Source organism: Stegostoma tigrinum, chromosome 11 (assembly GCF_030684315.1).
Source record: "Stegostoma tigrinum isolate sSteTig4 chromosome 11, sSteTig4.hap1, whole genome shotgun sequence".
NCBI classification, from domain to species: domain Eukaryota; kingdom Metazoa; phylum Chordata; class Chondrichthyes; order Orectolobiformes; family Stegostomatidae; genus Stegostoma; species Stegostoma tigrinum.
This window is the reverse complement of record NC_081364.1, coordinates 254,225-270,972: the sequence shown is the minus strand read 5'-3', so window position 1 is coordinate 270,972 and position 16,748 is coordinate 254,225. Positions and strand designations below refer to the sequence as shown.

General features: G+C 43.2%; 2 protein-coding genes across 3 annotated transcripts in view; one reads left to right on the top strand and one right to left on the bottom strand.

Annotated features, from left to right (window-relative positions):
- The window catches only part of rft1 (RFT1 homolog), a 93,941-nt gene extending 87,568 nt beyond the window's left edge, over nucleotides 1-6,373 (top strand). For both annotated transcript variants that reach the window (XM_059649674.1, XM_059649673.1), the window contains exon 13: nucleotides 272-6,373. In XM_059649674.1, coding sequence (XP_059505657.1) covers nucleotides 272-430 — 159 coding nt within the window. In that variant the 3' untranslated portion in view covers nucleotides 431-6,373. The remainder of the gene's footprint in view (nucleotides 1-271) is intronic.
- A 1,558-nt stretch (nucleotides 6,374-7,931) lies between these two features.
- LOC125460266 (musculoskeletal embryonic nuclear protein 1-like) lies at nucleotides 7,932-16,120 on the bottom strand. The gene is made up of 3 exons (XM_048547518.2): nucleotides 15,849-16,120; nucleotides 15,643-15,766; nucleotides 7,932-8,180 (listed from the first exon to the last, which is right to left on the bottom strand). Exons 1-3 carry the CDS (start codon nucleotides 15,855-15,857, stop codon nucleotides 8,071-8,073), a joined length of 243 nt encoding a protein of 80 aa, XP_048403475.1. The 5' UTR covers nucleotides 15,858-16,120; the 3' UTR covers nucleotides 7,932-8,070.
- Nucleotides 16,121-16,748: the final 628 nt, after the last annotated feature.

Here is a 16,748-nt window from a genome sequence, read left to right as displayed (position 1 = left end):
CTGACGCCGGCCCCCCCGTCCCCGCGTCACGCTGACGCCGGCCTCCCCGCGTCACGCTGACACCGGCCCCCCCGTCCCCCCCATCCCCACGTCACAGCAACGCCGCCCCCTCCCCCCGTCCCCGCGTCACAGCGACGCCGGCCCCGGGCCCTGTCATATACTGACAGTGAAACACTAGCACTGACCATCTCCCCCGCCCCACCAATCTGATGACACTGATGCTTTATGTGACATTGTTGTTTTGAAAAATATTGTTTTGTTTTGTTTGCAGGCCTCTTGGAGTAAGCAGTGTCTCATGTCCCAGTTGATCCATGTTCTGGTTGGGGCCTTGTGTTTCACCATCACCATTGTCACAATCTTCTTCACTGAGCCCAGACTTGTCCAGTTTGTTAGAACTTATTTCCTTTCCCAGAACAAGAAAGAGCTGTAGAATTGGGAATGAAACTAGCAGATTGGTGATTCCAAAGACAAGAGACATCAACACCAGAGGTCCTCGCGGGTGATGGATGAAAATTTCACATTTTAATTGTTATAAAATCACAGAAACTCAAAGTAGTTATGGAATCATCAGTTCCTAATGTGTGGGATTTCACCAGAGACTGGTGATGTTTGCTTATCAATTGGAATATTTGATTGGCAGTGCAGTTCGATACAAGTGAGGGTATTCAGAGAATGATTGCATATGGATGGAATTGATGGCAATTGGTCACTGATTGCATACCATTCAGGGTTTTAGCTCCAATGACAAACAAGCCTGCTGCACTTTGTTTATTGGATAAATCTAGTTTGAGTTCTGTTTATCACTTAACAGCCTCCTCTTCATACTTCATGTTTACGCAGTACAGATAACTGGTATATAGGGGAGGTGGGAGTTAATGACATGTATTGGATAAACTGCAGAATTGGGCTGAAAGGTGGCAAATGGACTTTAATACGGATAAATGTGAGGTGATTCACTTTGGGAGGAATAATAGTGAGGCAGAATACTGGGTCAATAAAAAGATTCTTGGTAATGTGGATGTGCAGGGGGATCTTGGTGTCCATATACGTAGATTCATGAAAGTTGCCACCCAGGTTGATAGTGCTGTTAAGAAGGCTTACGGTGTGTTGGATTTTATTGGTAGAGGGATTAAGTTGCGGAGCCGTGATGTCATGCTGCAACTGTACAAAACGCTAGTGCGGCCTCACTTGGAATATTGCGTGCAGTTCTGGTCGCCCCATTACAGGAAGGATGTGGAAGCATTGGAGAAGGTGCAGAGGAGATTTACCAGGATGTTGCCTGGTCTGGAGCGAAGGTCTTATGAGGAAAGGCTGAGGGACTTGGGTCTGTTCTCATTGGAGAGAAGGAGGTTAAGAGGGGATTTAATAAAGACATTCAAGATGATCAGAAGATTAGATAGGGTGGATAGTGAGAGTATTTTTCTGAGGATAGTGACTTCAGCTTGTACAAGGGGGTATAGCTACAAGTTGAGGGGTGATAGATTTAAAACAGATGTCAGAGGCAGGTTCTTTACTCAGAGAGTGGTAAGGGCGTGGAACGTCCTGCCTGCCAATGTAGTTAACTCAGCCACATTAGGGGCACTTAAACAGTCCTTGGATAAGCATATGGATAATGATGGGATAGTGTAGGGGAGGGGCTTAGATTAGTTCACAGGTCGGCGCAACGTCGAGGGCCGAAGCGCCTGTTCTGCGCTGTATTGTTCTATGTTCTATATGTTCTATTCCCCATGTATTGTTAGAATGGAATGTAAAATCAGCAACTGAAGTTCAACACAGACAAATGTGCATTTTGATGGGAGGAATCAGGAAGTCATTTATTACAGGGAGGTGTGGAACTGGTTGGAGTAAAGGAGCAAAGGGATCCCAGATACAAATACACTGAACACTAAAAAATGTATTGCAGGCATTGGATGCTGCATCCAGGAGGATAAATTCAAAATTCGAGAACTTATATTAAACCTGTACTAAAGCATGGTTAGACCACATGAGTACTGTACGAGTAATAATCGGGTAATTATACTGAGGAATTTCAACTTTGCCAACATAATTTGGGTAGTCATAGCATTAGAGGGGTCAATGGAGTCTTTGTATCCATATGTAGAAGGCCCAACAAGGGATGCTGGATCTGATTCTGAGGAAAAAAATGCTGGTGAAGGGTTCCATGTGGCAAATAGGGAAACATTTAAATGATAGTGACCACAACACAGTACAGTTCAAATCTGTTCTGGACAAGGAAGAAAATGGCGTGCAAAATATGGCAGTAGATTTCATTAAAATAAAGCAGGATCTGGCCAGAGTAGACCAGAAACAGCTCCTTGTGGATAAATTTGCACAGACCAATGGGGGTCATTCAAAAAGAAGCTGGGGAGAGTACAGGTCCAATATGTATCCTTTTCAGGGAAATGTAGGAGCAATAAGTTCAGAGAATCCTGGATGCATAGGACAATACAGGACTGGATAAAGAGGAAGTATAGGGCTTTTAGCAAGTCCAAAGGGAGCAATTCAGCTGCAGCCATAGTGCAGGGGGGAACTGAAGAAAGCAATTAGAAGAGCAATAAGGGGGCATGAGAAAGAACTTGCGAACAAGATTAGGGAGAAACCCAAGATGATTTATAAATAGATTCAAGGGATGAGGTTAACCGGGTAAAGAGTAGGGTCATTAGGGACCAAGGGAGTAATCTATGTGTGAAGCCACAGGATATTAGAAGTGATTTAAATGAATACTTCTGTTCAGTCTTCACTCTAGAAAAGGAGAACATAGGTATGGAATTCAGGAATAGGGGCTGTGAGGAAGTTGCATAGTTTGACATAGGAAATGGGGAAGTATTGGAGATTGTGATGGGCTTAAAAACAGGCCGATCCCTCTGGCCCAGATGAACTCCATCCCAGGCTGCTGAGGCAAGAATTTGCAGGGAATCTGACACAAATTTTTAATTTTGCTTTGGCCACAGGGGAGGTGCCAGAGGACTGAGGATGGCTAACGTGGTTCCACTTTTCAAGAGGTGTGGTAGAGATGAACCAAGAAATTACAGAACAGTGAGTCTCACGTCAGGAAAGTATTGGAGAAAATTTTGAAGGACTGAATTAATATGCACTTGGAAAGGCCTGGGTTAATTAAGGTTAATTGGTATGGCTTTGTCAGAGGGACGTCACGCCTAATAAATCTGTTAGAATTGTTTGAAAATATGATCAAGCGTGTGGATCAGGGATGTTCAGTTGATATATTTCGTACGGATTTTAGCAAAGCTTTTGACAAGGTCCCAAACGGGAGACTGATTGAGAAGGTTAAAGCACATGGAATTGACGGTACATCGGCAAGATGGATCAGAAACTGGCTTAGCAATAAAGCATAAAAGGTAGTGGTAAAAAGCTGTTTGAGTGCCGGTGTCCAGCGGTGTACCACAACAGTCAGTACCAGGATCCTTATCTGGTTCTAAGGAAAAAATGTTGGACAAGTGTTCGATGTGGCAGTGGGGGAACATTTAAACGTTAGCGACCACAACACACTACAATTCAAATTTGTTCTGGACAATAAAGAAGTTGGCCTGCAAAGGATTGCTTTAGATAGAGGAAAGTAGATTTCATTAAAGTAAAGCAGGATCTGACCACAGTAAACTAGGAACAGCTCTTTGTGGATAAGTTTGCACAGAGCAATCTAAATGATACAGATGAAAATGTGGGGGGCATGTTGAGCAAGTTTACACATGACACCAAGATTGGTAGAGTAGCTAACAGCAAAGAAAATGGTTGTAGGTTACAGGAAGATATAGATGAGTTGGTCAGATGGGCAGAACAGTGGCAGATGGTATTTAACCCTGATAAGTGCGAGGTGATGCATTTTGAAAGAAGAAACAAGTTGAGAGAGTATTTAATGAATGGCAGGACAGTGGGTAGCTTAGAGGAACAGAGGGATCTTGGGGTAATAATTCACAGATCCTTGAAGTTGGCAGAGCATGCGAATAGGATAGTTAAGAAGGCACGTAGGACACTTGCTTTTATCAGTCATGGCATTAGAGTTTAAGAGCAAGGAAATAATGTTGGTATTGTACAGAGTATTAGGCCACAGCTGGAGTACTGTATACAGTTCTGGTCACCTCAGTACAGGTAGGACGTGATAGAAGTGGAGTGGGTATGGAGGAGGCTCATCCATGATGATGGACAAATGAGCTAAGGGTCTAGGCCCGAAACGTCAGCTTTTGTGCTCCTGAGATGCTGCTTGGCCAGCTGTGTTCATCCAGCTCCACACTTTGTCATCTTGGATTCTCCAACGTCTGCAGTTCCCATTATCTCTGTAAGGAGAGACTAGATAGGATTGGATTGTTCTTATTAGAGCAGAGAAGACTGATGGGGGGGGGGGCGGCGTCATGTTAGGGGTTTATAAAATTATGAAGGGTATGGACAGGGTAAATAGGGAGCAAATGTTCCCATGATTGAAGAGTCAGTCGCACCAGGACATAGCTTTAGGGTAAGGGGCAGGAAATTCAAAGGGGATTTGGGGTAAAAAAGCATTTTCACTGAGCGGGTGATGGGAATCTGGAATGCACTGCCTGGGAAGGTAGTGGAGGCTGGAAGCCCTACAATCTTTAAAAAAAATTTGGACGAGTACTTCAAATATCATAGCATTCAAGAATAGGGGACAAGTGCAGGCAACTGGGATTAGTGCACTTTTAACGGTAGTTTATGCAGACTCGAAGGGCTGAAGGGCCTTTTCTGCACTGTATGAATTGATAAATCTATGTAGGCAACCTGGTCACCAGCTTTTTAAAAAAAAATCTAGTGGCACTGGAGACAGGGAAGATTTATGAGGATGATGCTAGAAAAATCAAGGAAGGATTGACCAGCTGGGTCTGTTTTCTCATGGGAGAAGGCTGAGGGTAATCTAATAGGGATCTTTAAAATGATGAAAAGTTTGATCGCGTGGATACAGAGAGAATGTTTCCTCTTGTGGGGAAGAGCAGAATGAGAGGCCATCAGTATAAGAGTCTTTGAGAAATCAGGAATTTAGCAGAAATGCCCTAAGCAGAAGAGTGGTGAGAATGTGGAACTCCCCCAGATGGAGTTGTTGAAACAAACTGTGTTCATATCATGAAATTACTACTGCCCTGAATTAGACCATTGAGGCCATTGTATCTATCTTACCTAAAGCCTATAGGCCTGGACATTCGTGACTTAAATAACCTTATCCAAGCCCTTCTTAGTCTTTTCTTCTGCAGAGAAAATATTGTTACTTCTCCAATTTATCTATGTAACACAAGATTCTCATTACCAGAACCAGTCTTGTAAATCTTTTCAACACCCTCTCCAATGTTTCCATATTGTTCCCAGTTCTCCAACATCATCCTTAGCTTAAGGAAGGTTGGACATTTTGGCTGGTACCTCTACAAATTCTGCTGTCTTCTTCCTCAGGATCCTTCACTGCATCTTATCCGAACCTGTTGTCTTATGTACATTTAAGTGCAGCCTATCCATTGGTTCCTCCTTATCTATTTTGAAGCCTTTAAGTACATGACAGCTTCCTGTTTCACCATAACCTGGGCAGCAGCATCTTCCTTGGTAAAGAGTAGGCATATTTAATACCTCAGTGTGACACTTTACTCCATATATAAATTCCCTTGTTGGTCACTAATCAATCCCATTCTCCTTTCACAATCCTCTAACTATTTCTTTATGTACATGTCAAATTTTTGTTTTTTGCAGTTAATGTGAAAGGGAAGCCCATCTTTTCCCTTTCTCCTTCCTTGTTTTTATTTAGGTCCCCTCCAAACTTCTATCCTTTGTCTAGTTCATAATGCTCTTATTTCACCTCTCTGTCTAAACACAATTTTTCTTCTTCATCTTATTCTTACTGTGGGTTATTCCTTGTCCTTTTCATTAACTAACCCCAAGTTATGATACAAAGACCACTGTCCCCTAAATGACCTTGCATTGACACTTGATTGGATAGAAAACTGGTTGGCAGAGAGGAAATAAGGAGCAGGAATTAATGGGTCCTTTTCAAATTGGCAGGCAGTAACTAGTGAGGTGCCACAGGGATCGGTGCTGGGATCCCAGCTATTCACAATATATATTAATGATTTGGATGACGGAACAATGTGTAACATATCAAGTTTGCAGATGATACCATGTTGGGTGGGAGGATGAACTGTGATGAGGATGCAGAGATCCTGGGCAGGTTGGGTGAGTGGACAAATCAATGGCAGATGCAGTATAATGTGGATAAATGTGAGGTTGTTCATTTTGGAAGCAAAAACAAGAAGGCAGATTACTACCCGAATGGCTGTAAATTGGGAGAGGGGAGTGTGCAATGGGATCTGGGTGTCTTTGTGCACCAGTCAGTGAAGGTAAGCAGAGATAACAAAGTGTGAGGCTGGATGAACACAGCAGGCCAAGCAGCATCTTAGGAGCACAAAAGCTGACATTTTGGGCCGAGACCCTTCTGAAATTTCTAGGCCCGAAACGTCAGCTTTTGTGCTCCTAAGATGCTGCTTGGTCTGCTGTGTTCATCCAGCTCCACACTTCGTTATCTCAGATTCTCCAGCATCTGTAGTTCCCATTATCTGTGAAGGTAAGCATGTAGGTTCAGCAGGCGCTAAAGAAGGCAAATGGTATGTTGGCCTTCATTGCAAGAGGTTTCAAGTACAGGAGCAGGGATGTGTTGTTGCAGTTATACAGGGCCTTGGTGAGATCACACCAAGAATATTGTGTGTAGCTTTGTCTCCTTTTCTGAGGAAGAATGCTCTTGCTCTCGAGGGAGTGCAACAGAGGTTTACCAGGCTGATTCCGGGGATGGTGGGACTGATGTATGAGGACAGATTGACCAGGTTAGGATTGTTTTCACTGGAGTTCAGACAAATGATGGGCGGATCTTATACAGACTTATAAAATTATAACAGGACTAGACAGAGTAGATGCAGGGAGAATCTTCCCGATGGTGGGAGTGTCCAGAACCAGGGATCATAGTCTGAAGATTCAGGGTAGACAATTTCGGACGGAAATGAGGAGATATTTTTTCACCCAAAGAGCGATGGGCCTGTGGAATTCATTACCACAGGAAGTAGTTGATGCCAAAACACAATGTATTTAAGAAGAAACTAGGTTTTGCATTTGGGGCGAATGGGATCAAAGGTTGTGGGGAGAAAGCAGGATTAGGCAATTGAATTGGACGATCATCCATGAGTGTGAAGAATGGCTGAGTAGGCACAAAGGGCCGAATGGCCGCCTCCTGCTCCTATCCTCTGTATCTCTGTGATTCGCTTTGGCTGCTATCATTCCCAGGAATCAGATCCAGCAATTCATCACTTGTATATTACAGCAAAAAAAGCCTCCATATAGCCAACAACATATCGGTCTACCTTTTACACAACTACAATTTCCGCTCATGTTCAGATGATTAAAGTTCCCACTATAGCTACTGTATATTGCCGTTACAGTTTCCTTGCAGATTTGTTCTTCTACATCCTTCTCACTAATAAATGGTTTGTAGACTACACCAAACAATGCAATTGCGCCTATTTTGTTCTTGTCAAATCAATTTTTACTTTGATCCCTCAGAGAATCCTCTTTCTTCAGCATTGCAGTGCTTTCTTTAAACGGTACACTACCCCAACTCCTTCCTTTCCTATCTTTCCTGGTCACCTTGTATTCATGAGTTTAATACACAATCCTGCCCCTCCTTGGACCAAAACTCTGTCAGTTGTAACAAGGTGTAGAGCTGGATGAACACAGCAGGCAAAGCAGCATCAGAGGAGCAGGAAAGCTGATGTTTCAGGCCTAGAGCCTTCTATTTGTTATACATTGATTTAGTAGATCGGGTTGTTGCTGCTTCAGTACTAATGCAATCTGATTGAAAACCAGGTGGAATAGCCAAACAGTTGTGAAATCTTCAGTACCAATTCAAACCACAAACCTCAAATGGAGTATGAGATATCAAATCAGGAAGCAATTTCTTTTTTGTTTTATTTATATAAAATGAGCAGTTTTTTTCACTTCAGACAGGAATATTAAGGCTTTATGAAATTAGCTTATAGCTATTGTCACTTTCGAATCAGATGTGACTATGCAGAACTTTTCTCATTTACTGAAGACGCTCTTCGGCTGTTCAGCGGCTCCCTTTGCAAAAACTGTCTCTTGTCCTGTTCTCATGGTGCTGAAGACAGAAGGAGCAGCTCCACCTTCCTGTTCTGTTAGTAGAAACAAAGCATGTAAACTTCAGAAACATTTACATAGTCACAGAATAGTCCCACCATTGGCAGCAATCATTATAGAATTGAAACCAAGTGAATGACCACAACCAGTGTGAGCCCAGATTTGGCAATGATGTGGACAAGCTTAGGGATGTTAGATATTTTTCTTATGGAGATGATAATAACCTGACAATTGTGTGGTGCAAATATTATTTACCATTATAGACTTTGATAATCATAAAATGACACATTTAATTAATTAAATCTTAAATAAAAACTATTATCTGTCATCTATGTACCATAGAACAATACAGCACAGTACAGGCCCTTCAGCCCACGATGTTGTGCTGACCTATTCTGCAAAGATCGATCTACTCTGCATACCTTACATTTTACTATCCTCCATGTGCCTATCCAAGAGTTGCTTAAAAGTCTCTAACGTATCTGACTCCACTACCACTGCCAGCAGCTCATTCCACACGCCCACCACTCTGTGTAAAGAACCTACCTTTGACATTACCCCTCTACCTTCCTCCAGTCACCTTAAAATTATGACCCTTGTGATAGTCACTTCCGCCCTGGGAAACTGTCTCTGTCTGTCCACTCTATCTATGCCTCTCATCATCATGTACACCTCCATGTCACTTTTCATCCTTCTTCGCTCCAATGAAAAAAGCCATAGCTCCGTCAACTTTTCCTCATAAGACCTGCCCTCCAGTCCAGGTAACATCCTGGTAAGACATGTAACTGCAGAATTGTCATAAACCACCTGGTTCACTACTGTTCTCTAGGGAGGTAGAGCTGTATGGCCAAAAGGTGACTTCAAACCTACAGCAAAGTGATTGCCTCATAACTACCTTCTGAAATGACTAGCAAGGCACTCAACTGGATCAAACTGCAGGCAACATAAACCATGTAGATCACGGCCATTGACCAAAGACTCAAAAACACAAAAGGCACAACCAGTCCTGTCTAGTCAACTTCACTGACGTGGGAACTTCTGGTGAAATTGGAGACAGATGTGTTGAGCAGTAGCCTGACATAGTCATGTTCATTCAGTCATAACTTGTAGCTAACATTCCAGCCACCAACACCATTATCCTTGAGAATGTCCCATTCTACCAACATGACAGACGCACTAGAGCTAACAGCAATAGTATAGTCAGGAGGGAGTTGCCTAGGAGTCCTCAGCATTAACTCCAGACCCCAAGACGTCAGGTTAGACAAGGGTAAGGAAACATTTGCTGCTCTCCCTCAGCAGATAATCCAGCAATCTTTGCTGAACACACTTGGAAGAGGCACTAAAAGTAGAAGGGCACATAGTTTGGTCTTCAAGGATGCAGCTGTTAGATTACACTTCTCTTGGGGGTTGAAGCATTGAGGGAATATTAACTGCTTGACCTCATTCCTCATCAAGCCAGCTAGCCCAGATGCATCTGTCCATGATAGTTTGGTTAGGAGTAACCACAGAAGAGTCCTCGTTGAGGAGGAGGACACCCATAGCATTACCACTGTAAAATAGTTAATTGAGGACAGAGATGTAAAGAAAGAGCAGAGAAGTTAGTCTTTGAGAGAACTGGCACAAGCAAGGTAGGCTGAAAGATGTCTTCCTGTGCAGTGTCGTTCTGTGAAGTGCCATAAAGTGAGCAAAAACAGTTTGCTGTGTTTAAACTCAGGGCATTTCTAATAATCAGAGGCAATAAGTAGCTGGAAATATTTTTATTCATTACAGGACATGGACACTGGTGAGGCCAGCAGTTATTGGCTATCCCTCTTAGCCCTGAGAAGGTAGTGGTGGGAATAAACATTTGCATCTGCTTTGGAGACTGTTTTAGCCTGAAATAGTCTTGCAACAGGAGGGCCAAGCCTCTGTCCCTTCCTTTTACTGTTTCCGTAAATCAAAGCATGACAATCTATTGCATATTTGTTCATATAAACCCACCTGTTTTACTTGTTGACCAGTAAAATCACTGGTCACTGACTTATTCAAATATCTAACTCAAGTTCCATTTTTCTTTAGTCTTAACTTTGGATTTAACATTTAAATCTGCACAAACTCTGCTCTTCTGTCTCCCACTTCTGTCCTCTTCCTGATTACAGTCTTTGAATCAGACTGGTCATGTTGTTTGCTCAGTCTTGACCCAGTTTCTGCTGAATTCAAATCTCCCCATCTGTCTACAGTACAATAGAGCCTGGGGTTTCGGATTAGTCCAGCAACATTACCACTATGTCACCACCTCTCCGCGAACCTAAATCCCTTCGCAGACTTTATGTTCTCTTCTCGACTATGATTCCTACCTTCACGTCACCAGTAAATTGGGCACCCATGCATTAGATCTCTTTGTACAAATCATTTATATGGCTTAAAGGGTGGCTCAGTGGTTAGCACTGCTGCATCATAGTGCCAGGGACCTGGTTTTAATTCCAGTCCCAAGCAACTATCTATGTGAAGTATGCACATTCTCCCTGTGTTAGTACAGGTTTCCTCTGGGTTGTGTTTTTTTTCCCCCCCTCAGTCCATAGATAAGCAGGTAAGCTGGATTGGCCATGTTAAATTGCCCATCGTGTCCAGGCATGTGCAAGTTAGGTGGATTAGCCATGGGAAATACAGGGCTACGGGCTTGTGTGGGTTCTCTTTGGAGGGTTGGTGTGGACTTATTGGGCCAAATGGCCTGTTTCCATTCTGTAAGGATTCTATTTTATTCTATAAACTTTGTAAATAGATGAGATGCAGCAGTGATCTACGCGATATTCTGTTTGTCACATTTTTCAACCCAAAAATTACATATTTAGATCCACTGTTTCCTTTCAGCTGACCATCCATACCAATATGTTGTTAACCCTTGTATTATAACATAGTTAAGTGTGAAGTTACCCACTTCAGTAGGAAAATCAGAATGGCAGATAACAAAGTGTGGAGCTGGATGAACACGGCAGGCCAAGCAGCATCTCAGGAGCACAAAAGCTGACGTTTCGGGCCTAGACCCTTCATCAGAAAGGCGGATGGGGAGAGGGTTCTGAAATAAATAGGGAGAGACGGGGAGGTAGACTGAAGATGGAGAGAGGAGAAGATTTCCCCCTCTCTCCCTATTTATTTCAGAACCGTCTCCAAGGTTCACCAGATTGATGCCTGGGATGACAGGTTCGTCGTATGAGGAGAGATTGGGTCAACTGGGACTGTATTCAGTGGAGTTGATAAGAATGAGAGGGGAACCCATTGAAACATCAAATTATGACAGGACTGGACAGACTAGATGTTTCTCCTCTGTGAGAGACCTGGGACAAGGTGTCTTGGTCTCAGGATATGTATTAGACAATTTAGGTTTGAAATGAGAAATTTCTTCACTCAGAACGAGGAACCTATGAAATTCTCAACTGCAAAAGGCAGTGAAGACCCAAGTCACTGGCTTTATTTGAGAAAGAAATGTTGATTTCTAGATACTAAAGGCATCAATAGATTGGGGAGAGTGGGATTCTGGCACTAAGATTGAAGTTTAGTTTTGATCAAATTGAATAGCACAGCAAGTTTGAGAGCTGAATGGCCTTCTTCTATTTTTATGTTTCAATCCCATGTCTACAGTAGAAGCTTTCTGGAGTACAGTAGCACATTGACACAGTGTTGAGAACCTATATTACACAGAATGATCCCAATTATGTTGCCTCCCTGATGTCACTGAGCCACTGCAGAACATTCTGAAGGGATGCCAGAGATTATGCTCGAGACTAATTCCAAAGGCTGAGCCATAAAGAGATTACATCCTGATTGTAAATCTGTGCTGTCTGATTACTAATCATCTTGCTATTGCAATCAGCTTCTTATTTATTCAGTCAAGTTTGTGAACACATATAGCATAATCTTACTTTATTATTCTCTCCAAAATCATAACTTCTTTAGTTCTCTCAAACAATTGAAGTTCCTCTCCCTCTCCTACATGAAATCTGTACTCTCTCTAAGACCTTGACATCTTGGATAAAGCATGCTGTCTGGAATTAATCACAAGGTGGCAGCTCGGACTCAAACTGCAATGTATGAAAGTCTAATGATGGGTCTCTGATAGTCATGACCAGCTTCATTCTAGGTGTGACTCAAGTCTAGTCAGGTTTCTCTTGGGAACTTCAGTGAATTTTTTTTTAAGAATTCCTTGAAATCTCATTTTCAGGCTTTCAGTTCCCAGCATGCTTTCTATCCATTGTTATTTCAGGATAGGTCATTATCTGTCTGCTGTTGGGCAGTGAGAATTATGCCATGTTATGCTGATACTGATTGAAGCAGTCTCCGTAATTCTACTGCTGATGGGCCACAATGCCTCATGGAGGGTGAACAGATTTGTTAGACTGTTGATGAAAAATCTGCGGGAATCATCGTCGTAGTGGGCTATGGGGGCCGAGTGATTAAGTGTAATTCAAACAGAGATAGATAAGTTCAAGATTAGGAAAGAGACCAAGGGTTACAGGGAGAAGGCAACAGAATGAGGTTGTGCAACATGCCAGCCATGATCAAACAGTGGAAAAGGCAGGCCAAATGGCCTAGTTCTGCTCCTATATTTTATGACTTTATGAAAAATTTACTGGGCAATTCAATGCATCCTAGCAAAGAAACGGTCTGTATTATTAGTGACTGACTTCAGTAATTGTTAATGTGTAATCCTTTAGAGAACAGACATGCTCTATAGGCTCTTTTCTGTGAGGTACCTGTTACTGCTGAACCCAGCAAATATAGAGTCACAGAGTCAGATGGCACAGAAACAGGCCCTGTCAACCAGGTTTTATAAACTGTCCCAATTGTCTGTATTTGACCCATATCCCTGTAAACTTTTCCTATTCATGCAAATGTCTTTGAATGTTGTAATTGTATCTGCCTCTATCACTTACTCTGGCAGTTCATTCCATACACACACCACCCTCTGTGTGAAAACGTTGCCCCTCAGGTCCCTTTTAAATCTTTTTGCCTCTCACCTTTAAATCTATGCCCTTTAGTTTTGGACTCCCCTACCCTGGGGAAAAGGCTTTGGCTGTTCACCCTACCCATGCCCCTCATGATTTTATAAACTTCTACAAGGTCACCCCTCAGCCTCCCAGAATTGTATGCGGCACTCCAACTCTGACCTTACAAGTATGAACCAGGTCTCAGGGGCCACAAATGGTTGCCAATATGACTTGTATGACACAAAAATAGATGGGAAGACACAAGGTGTCATGAACAGTCTGCTGAGAGACAGAAAGGTTAAATTATAAAATCCTACAGTATGGAAGCAGGCCATTTGGCCCATTGTGTATACACTGACCTTCCGAAGAGCATCCCACCCAGACTCACCATTCAAAACATACCTGCATTTCCCATGGCCAATCTACCTAGCATGCACATCTTTGGACTGTGGGAGGAAACCGGAGCACCCAGAGGAAATTCATGCGGCCACGGGGAGAATGTGCAAACTCCACACAGTCACCTGAGGGTGGAATCAAACCTGGGTCTTTGGCACTGTAAGGCAGCAGGGCTAGCCACTGTTCCTCCCAAAGAAAACCAAAAGGACTTCGGATGCTGCAAATCAGCAATTAAAACAAAGCTGCTGGAAAAGCTCAGCAGGTCTGGCAGCACCAGTGGAGGAGAAAACAGAGTTAACGTTTCGGGTCCAGTGACCCTTCCTCAGACCCAAACTCTGTTTTCTCCTCAGATGCTGCCAGACCAGCTGAGCTTTTCCAGCAACTTTGTTCTTGTTTCTCCCAATAAGTTGGCAAAATTTACCAGATTAAATATAACATAGGAAAATGTGACATGCAATTTGGCAGAAAGAATAGATGAGCTGAATATTATTTAAATAGAGAAAGTTACAGAATAAAGGGATTTGGGGGTCTGAGTGCTTGAATCACAAAACACTAACACACAAGTTCAGTGGATATTAGGGAAGACAAATGAAATGTTGACCTTTATTTGCCCTCCCTATTTTCTATCCCTGGGAATTTTCCAATTGCTTCCCATCCACCAATGTGAGATTCATTGGCCACTCACTGGTCTATAGTTTCCTGGATTATCCTGATTTCCTTTCTTGAACAGAGGAACAACATTAGCTACTTGCCAGTCCTCTGGAACCTCTCCAGTGGCTAGCGAGGATATGAAGATCTTGGTCAAGGCCTCAGCAATCTCCTCTCTTCCCTCTCTCAATAATCTGGGGTAGATACCATCAGGCTCCATGGATTTATTCACTTTAATGCTTTTCAAGAGACCAAATACTATTTCCTTATTGATCTCAAAATGCCCTAGCATATTAGCATGTTCCACACTGATCTTACAATCCTCCATATCCTTCTCCAGGCGAATACTTACACAACATACACATTTAGGGCGGCACGGTGGCTCAGTGGTTAGCACTGCAGCCTCACAGCACCAGGGACCCAGGTTCGATTCCTGTCTCGGGTGACTGTTTGTGTGGAGTTTGCACATTCTCCCCGTGTCTGCATGGGTTTCCTCCCGGTGCTTCGGTTTCCCCCCACAGTCCAAAGATGTGCAGGCTAAGTGGATTGGCCATGCTAAATTGCCCGTAGTGTTCAGGGGTGTGTGGGTTATAGGGGGATGGGTCTGGGTGGGATTCTTCAAGGGGCAGTGTGGACTTGTTGGGCCAAAGGGCCTGTTTCCACACTGTGGGTAATCTAATCTAATTTAGGATCTCAGTCACAGCATCTGCCTCCAAACAAAGTTCCCTCCTTTATCCTTGAGTGGTCCTACGTTCTCGCTAGTTATCCTCTTGTTTTCGATGTATGTATAGAATGCCTTGAGATTCTCTTTAACCTTACTTGCCAAGATTATTTCATGGTCCTAATTCCTGTTTGAATTCTTTTCTGCTTTCTTTATATTCCTCACAGGCCCTGACCGATTTTAGTTTCCAAAACCTAACATAGGCTTTTTCCCTTCTGCCAAATTCACAAGCTCCCTCATTATCCAAGGGTCCTTTACTTTGCCATCCTTATCCTTCCTCCTTTCTTGAACATGCTGGTCCTGAACTCCCCAGCTAAACAGTTCCCATGTGCCCAATGTGGACTTGCTTGATGAACAGCTCCTCCCAATTAATACTCCCTAGCTCCCGCCTGACACTGACATTCCTCAATTGTCTTCCCTCAATTTAGTACTTTCCCGCAAGGTCCTTACTTATTCTTGTTCATAGCTATCTTAAAACTTAAGGAGCTTCGATCACTGTTTCCAAAAATTCTCTCCAACTACAAAAATCTCTCTAGTTAGTGGACTTATTTATTGGTTGAGTTTTTTTCTTGAAGTGACGGACTCCCTGGATAAAGCCAGTTTGTTGCGTGTTGAAAGGACTTCCACATTCTCCAATATGAATCGCGCAAATAAATCGACCCCTTCACTTCTTTAAAATATGAAATCGCTTTGTTTAATTCTGTGCTGGTGGCTCAGGTCCCAGCTGCCGTCCTCCCTTCCCGAGAAGCTGCCTCCTTGGGCACTTACCGCATTGTTGCAAGACCCGATATGTTTTCGACTGGACTTTCTGTTCTTTCCCCAGTTTATTTCGAGCTCCTTTGATATCTTCCTCCTTCATCGGTGGCCGTTTCTTCTTAACAACATGCGCTTCCTGCACGGCATATTTTACAAGAACAGGTTGAGGACATACAGAAAACATTGAACCAAAACTGCGCAGACAAGCAGCATTTTACCTGCGACATGGTCTGGGGGCTGCGAAGTGACCCAGGGCGGCAGTCTCTCGCTTGGAATCCGAGCGGCCGCACCGTTTGGCTCCGCGTTTTATTGCTGCTGCTCAGTTTCTAATTCTGGGGAGAATGAGCTCAGAGCTTCGTCACCAGCCGCTTATTATGAACCATGATTCTTGTTTGTAGAATTTCCTAAACCTGTTTGATGTTTATGGGCAGCTGTAGAGACTGACAAGAGAGGGTTGGGAGAGCTGCAGTTGAACTGGGTAAGATGACATGAATTTGTAACAGAGACAGAACATGCTCGGGTATTTTAAAGACGCCATTCCCTGTAGGAACCCCTGCCAACACGAGGAGCTGTCATCGCTGACCTTGCATTCTTTTTGGTCTGGAAATATGGGGCGTGTGTTGTTGGAGGGTCTTGTGGGTGAGATTCGGTGAATGATTGAGCTGTTGGATTTTTTGGATTGTACACTGATAATCATTCAACCCGTTGCAAACTTAACGAGCGAATAAGGAAGAACAGAATTCATGGAGCATCTGCTGGATAAAGCCAGACTTGGGGATTTTGAGAACCCAGCTGCTGTCCCTGACTCAGGTCCTATCTACGTCTCCTGACATTTAGAAAGGTTGCACAATGTTTGTACCTTCTTTAATTTCATGATCAAAATATTTTGAATATTTGCAGCTGACAGAACCTCATTATAATCTTCACATGGGTTTGAAGATTCATACCCAGGATTGAAGAAGATTATCTTTGGCCTGTTTCCAAACTGGGAGGTTGTCAATAGGGCGTGGTCTCCTGAAATGACACCAGTGGTTATTTCTCCAGTCACTGTTCCACCTGTTCTGGAAAAAATATGGCCCAGAGGATGGTGCAAATTTGGAACTCACTGTCTGTAAGAG

Coding starts and splice junctions, on each gene's coding strand:
- LOC125460266 (XM_048547518.2), bottom strand. Junction 8,181..15,642: donor TCGGGTCTTGCAACAATGCG/GTAAGTGCCCAA, acceptor TTCTACTAACAG/AACAGGAAGGTGGAGCTGCT.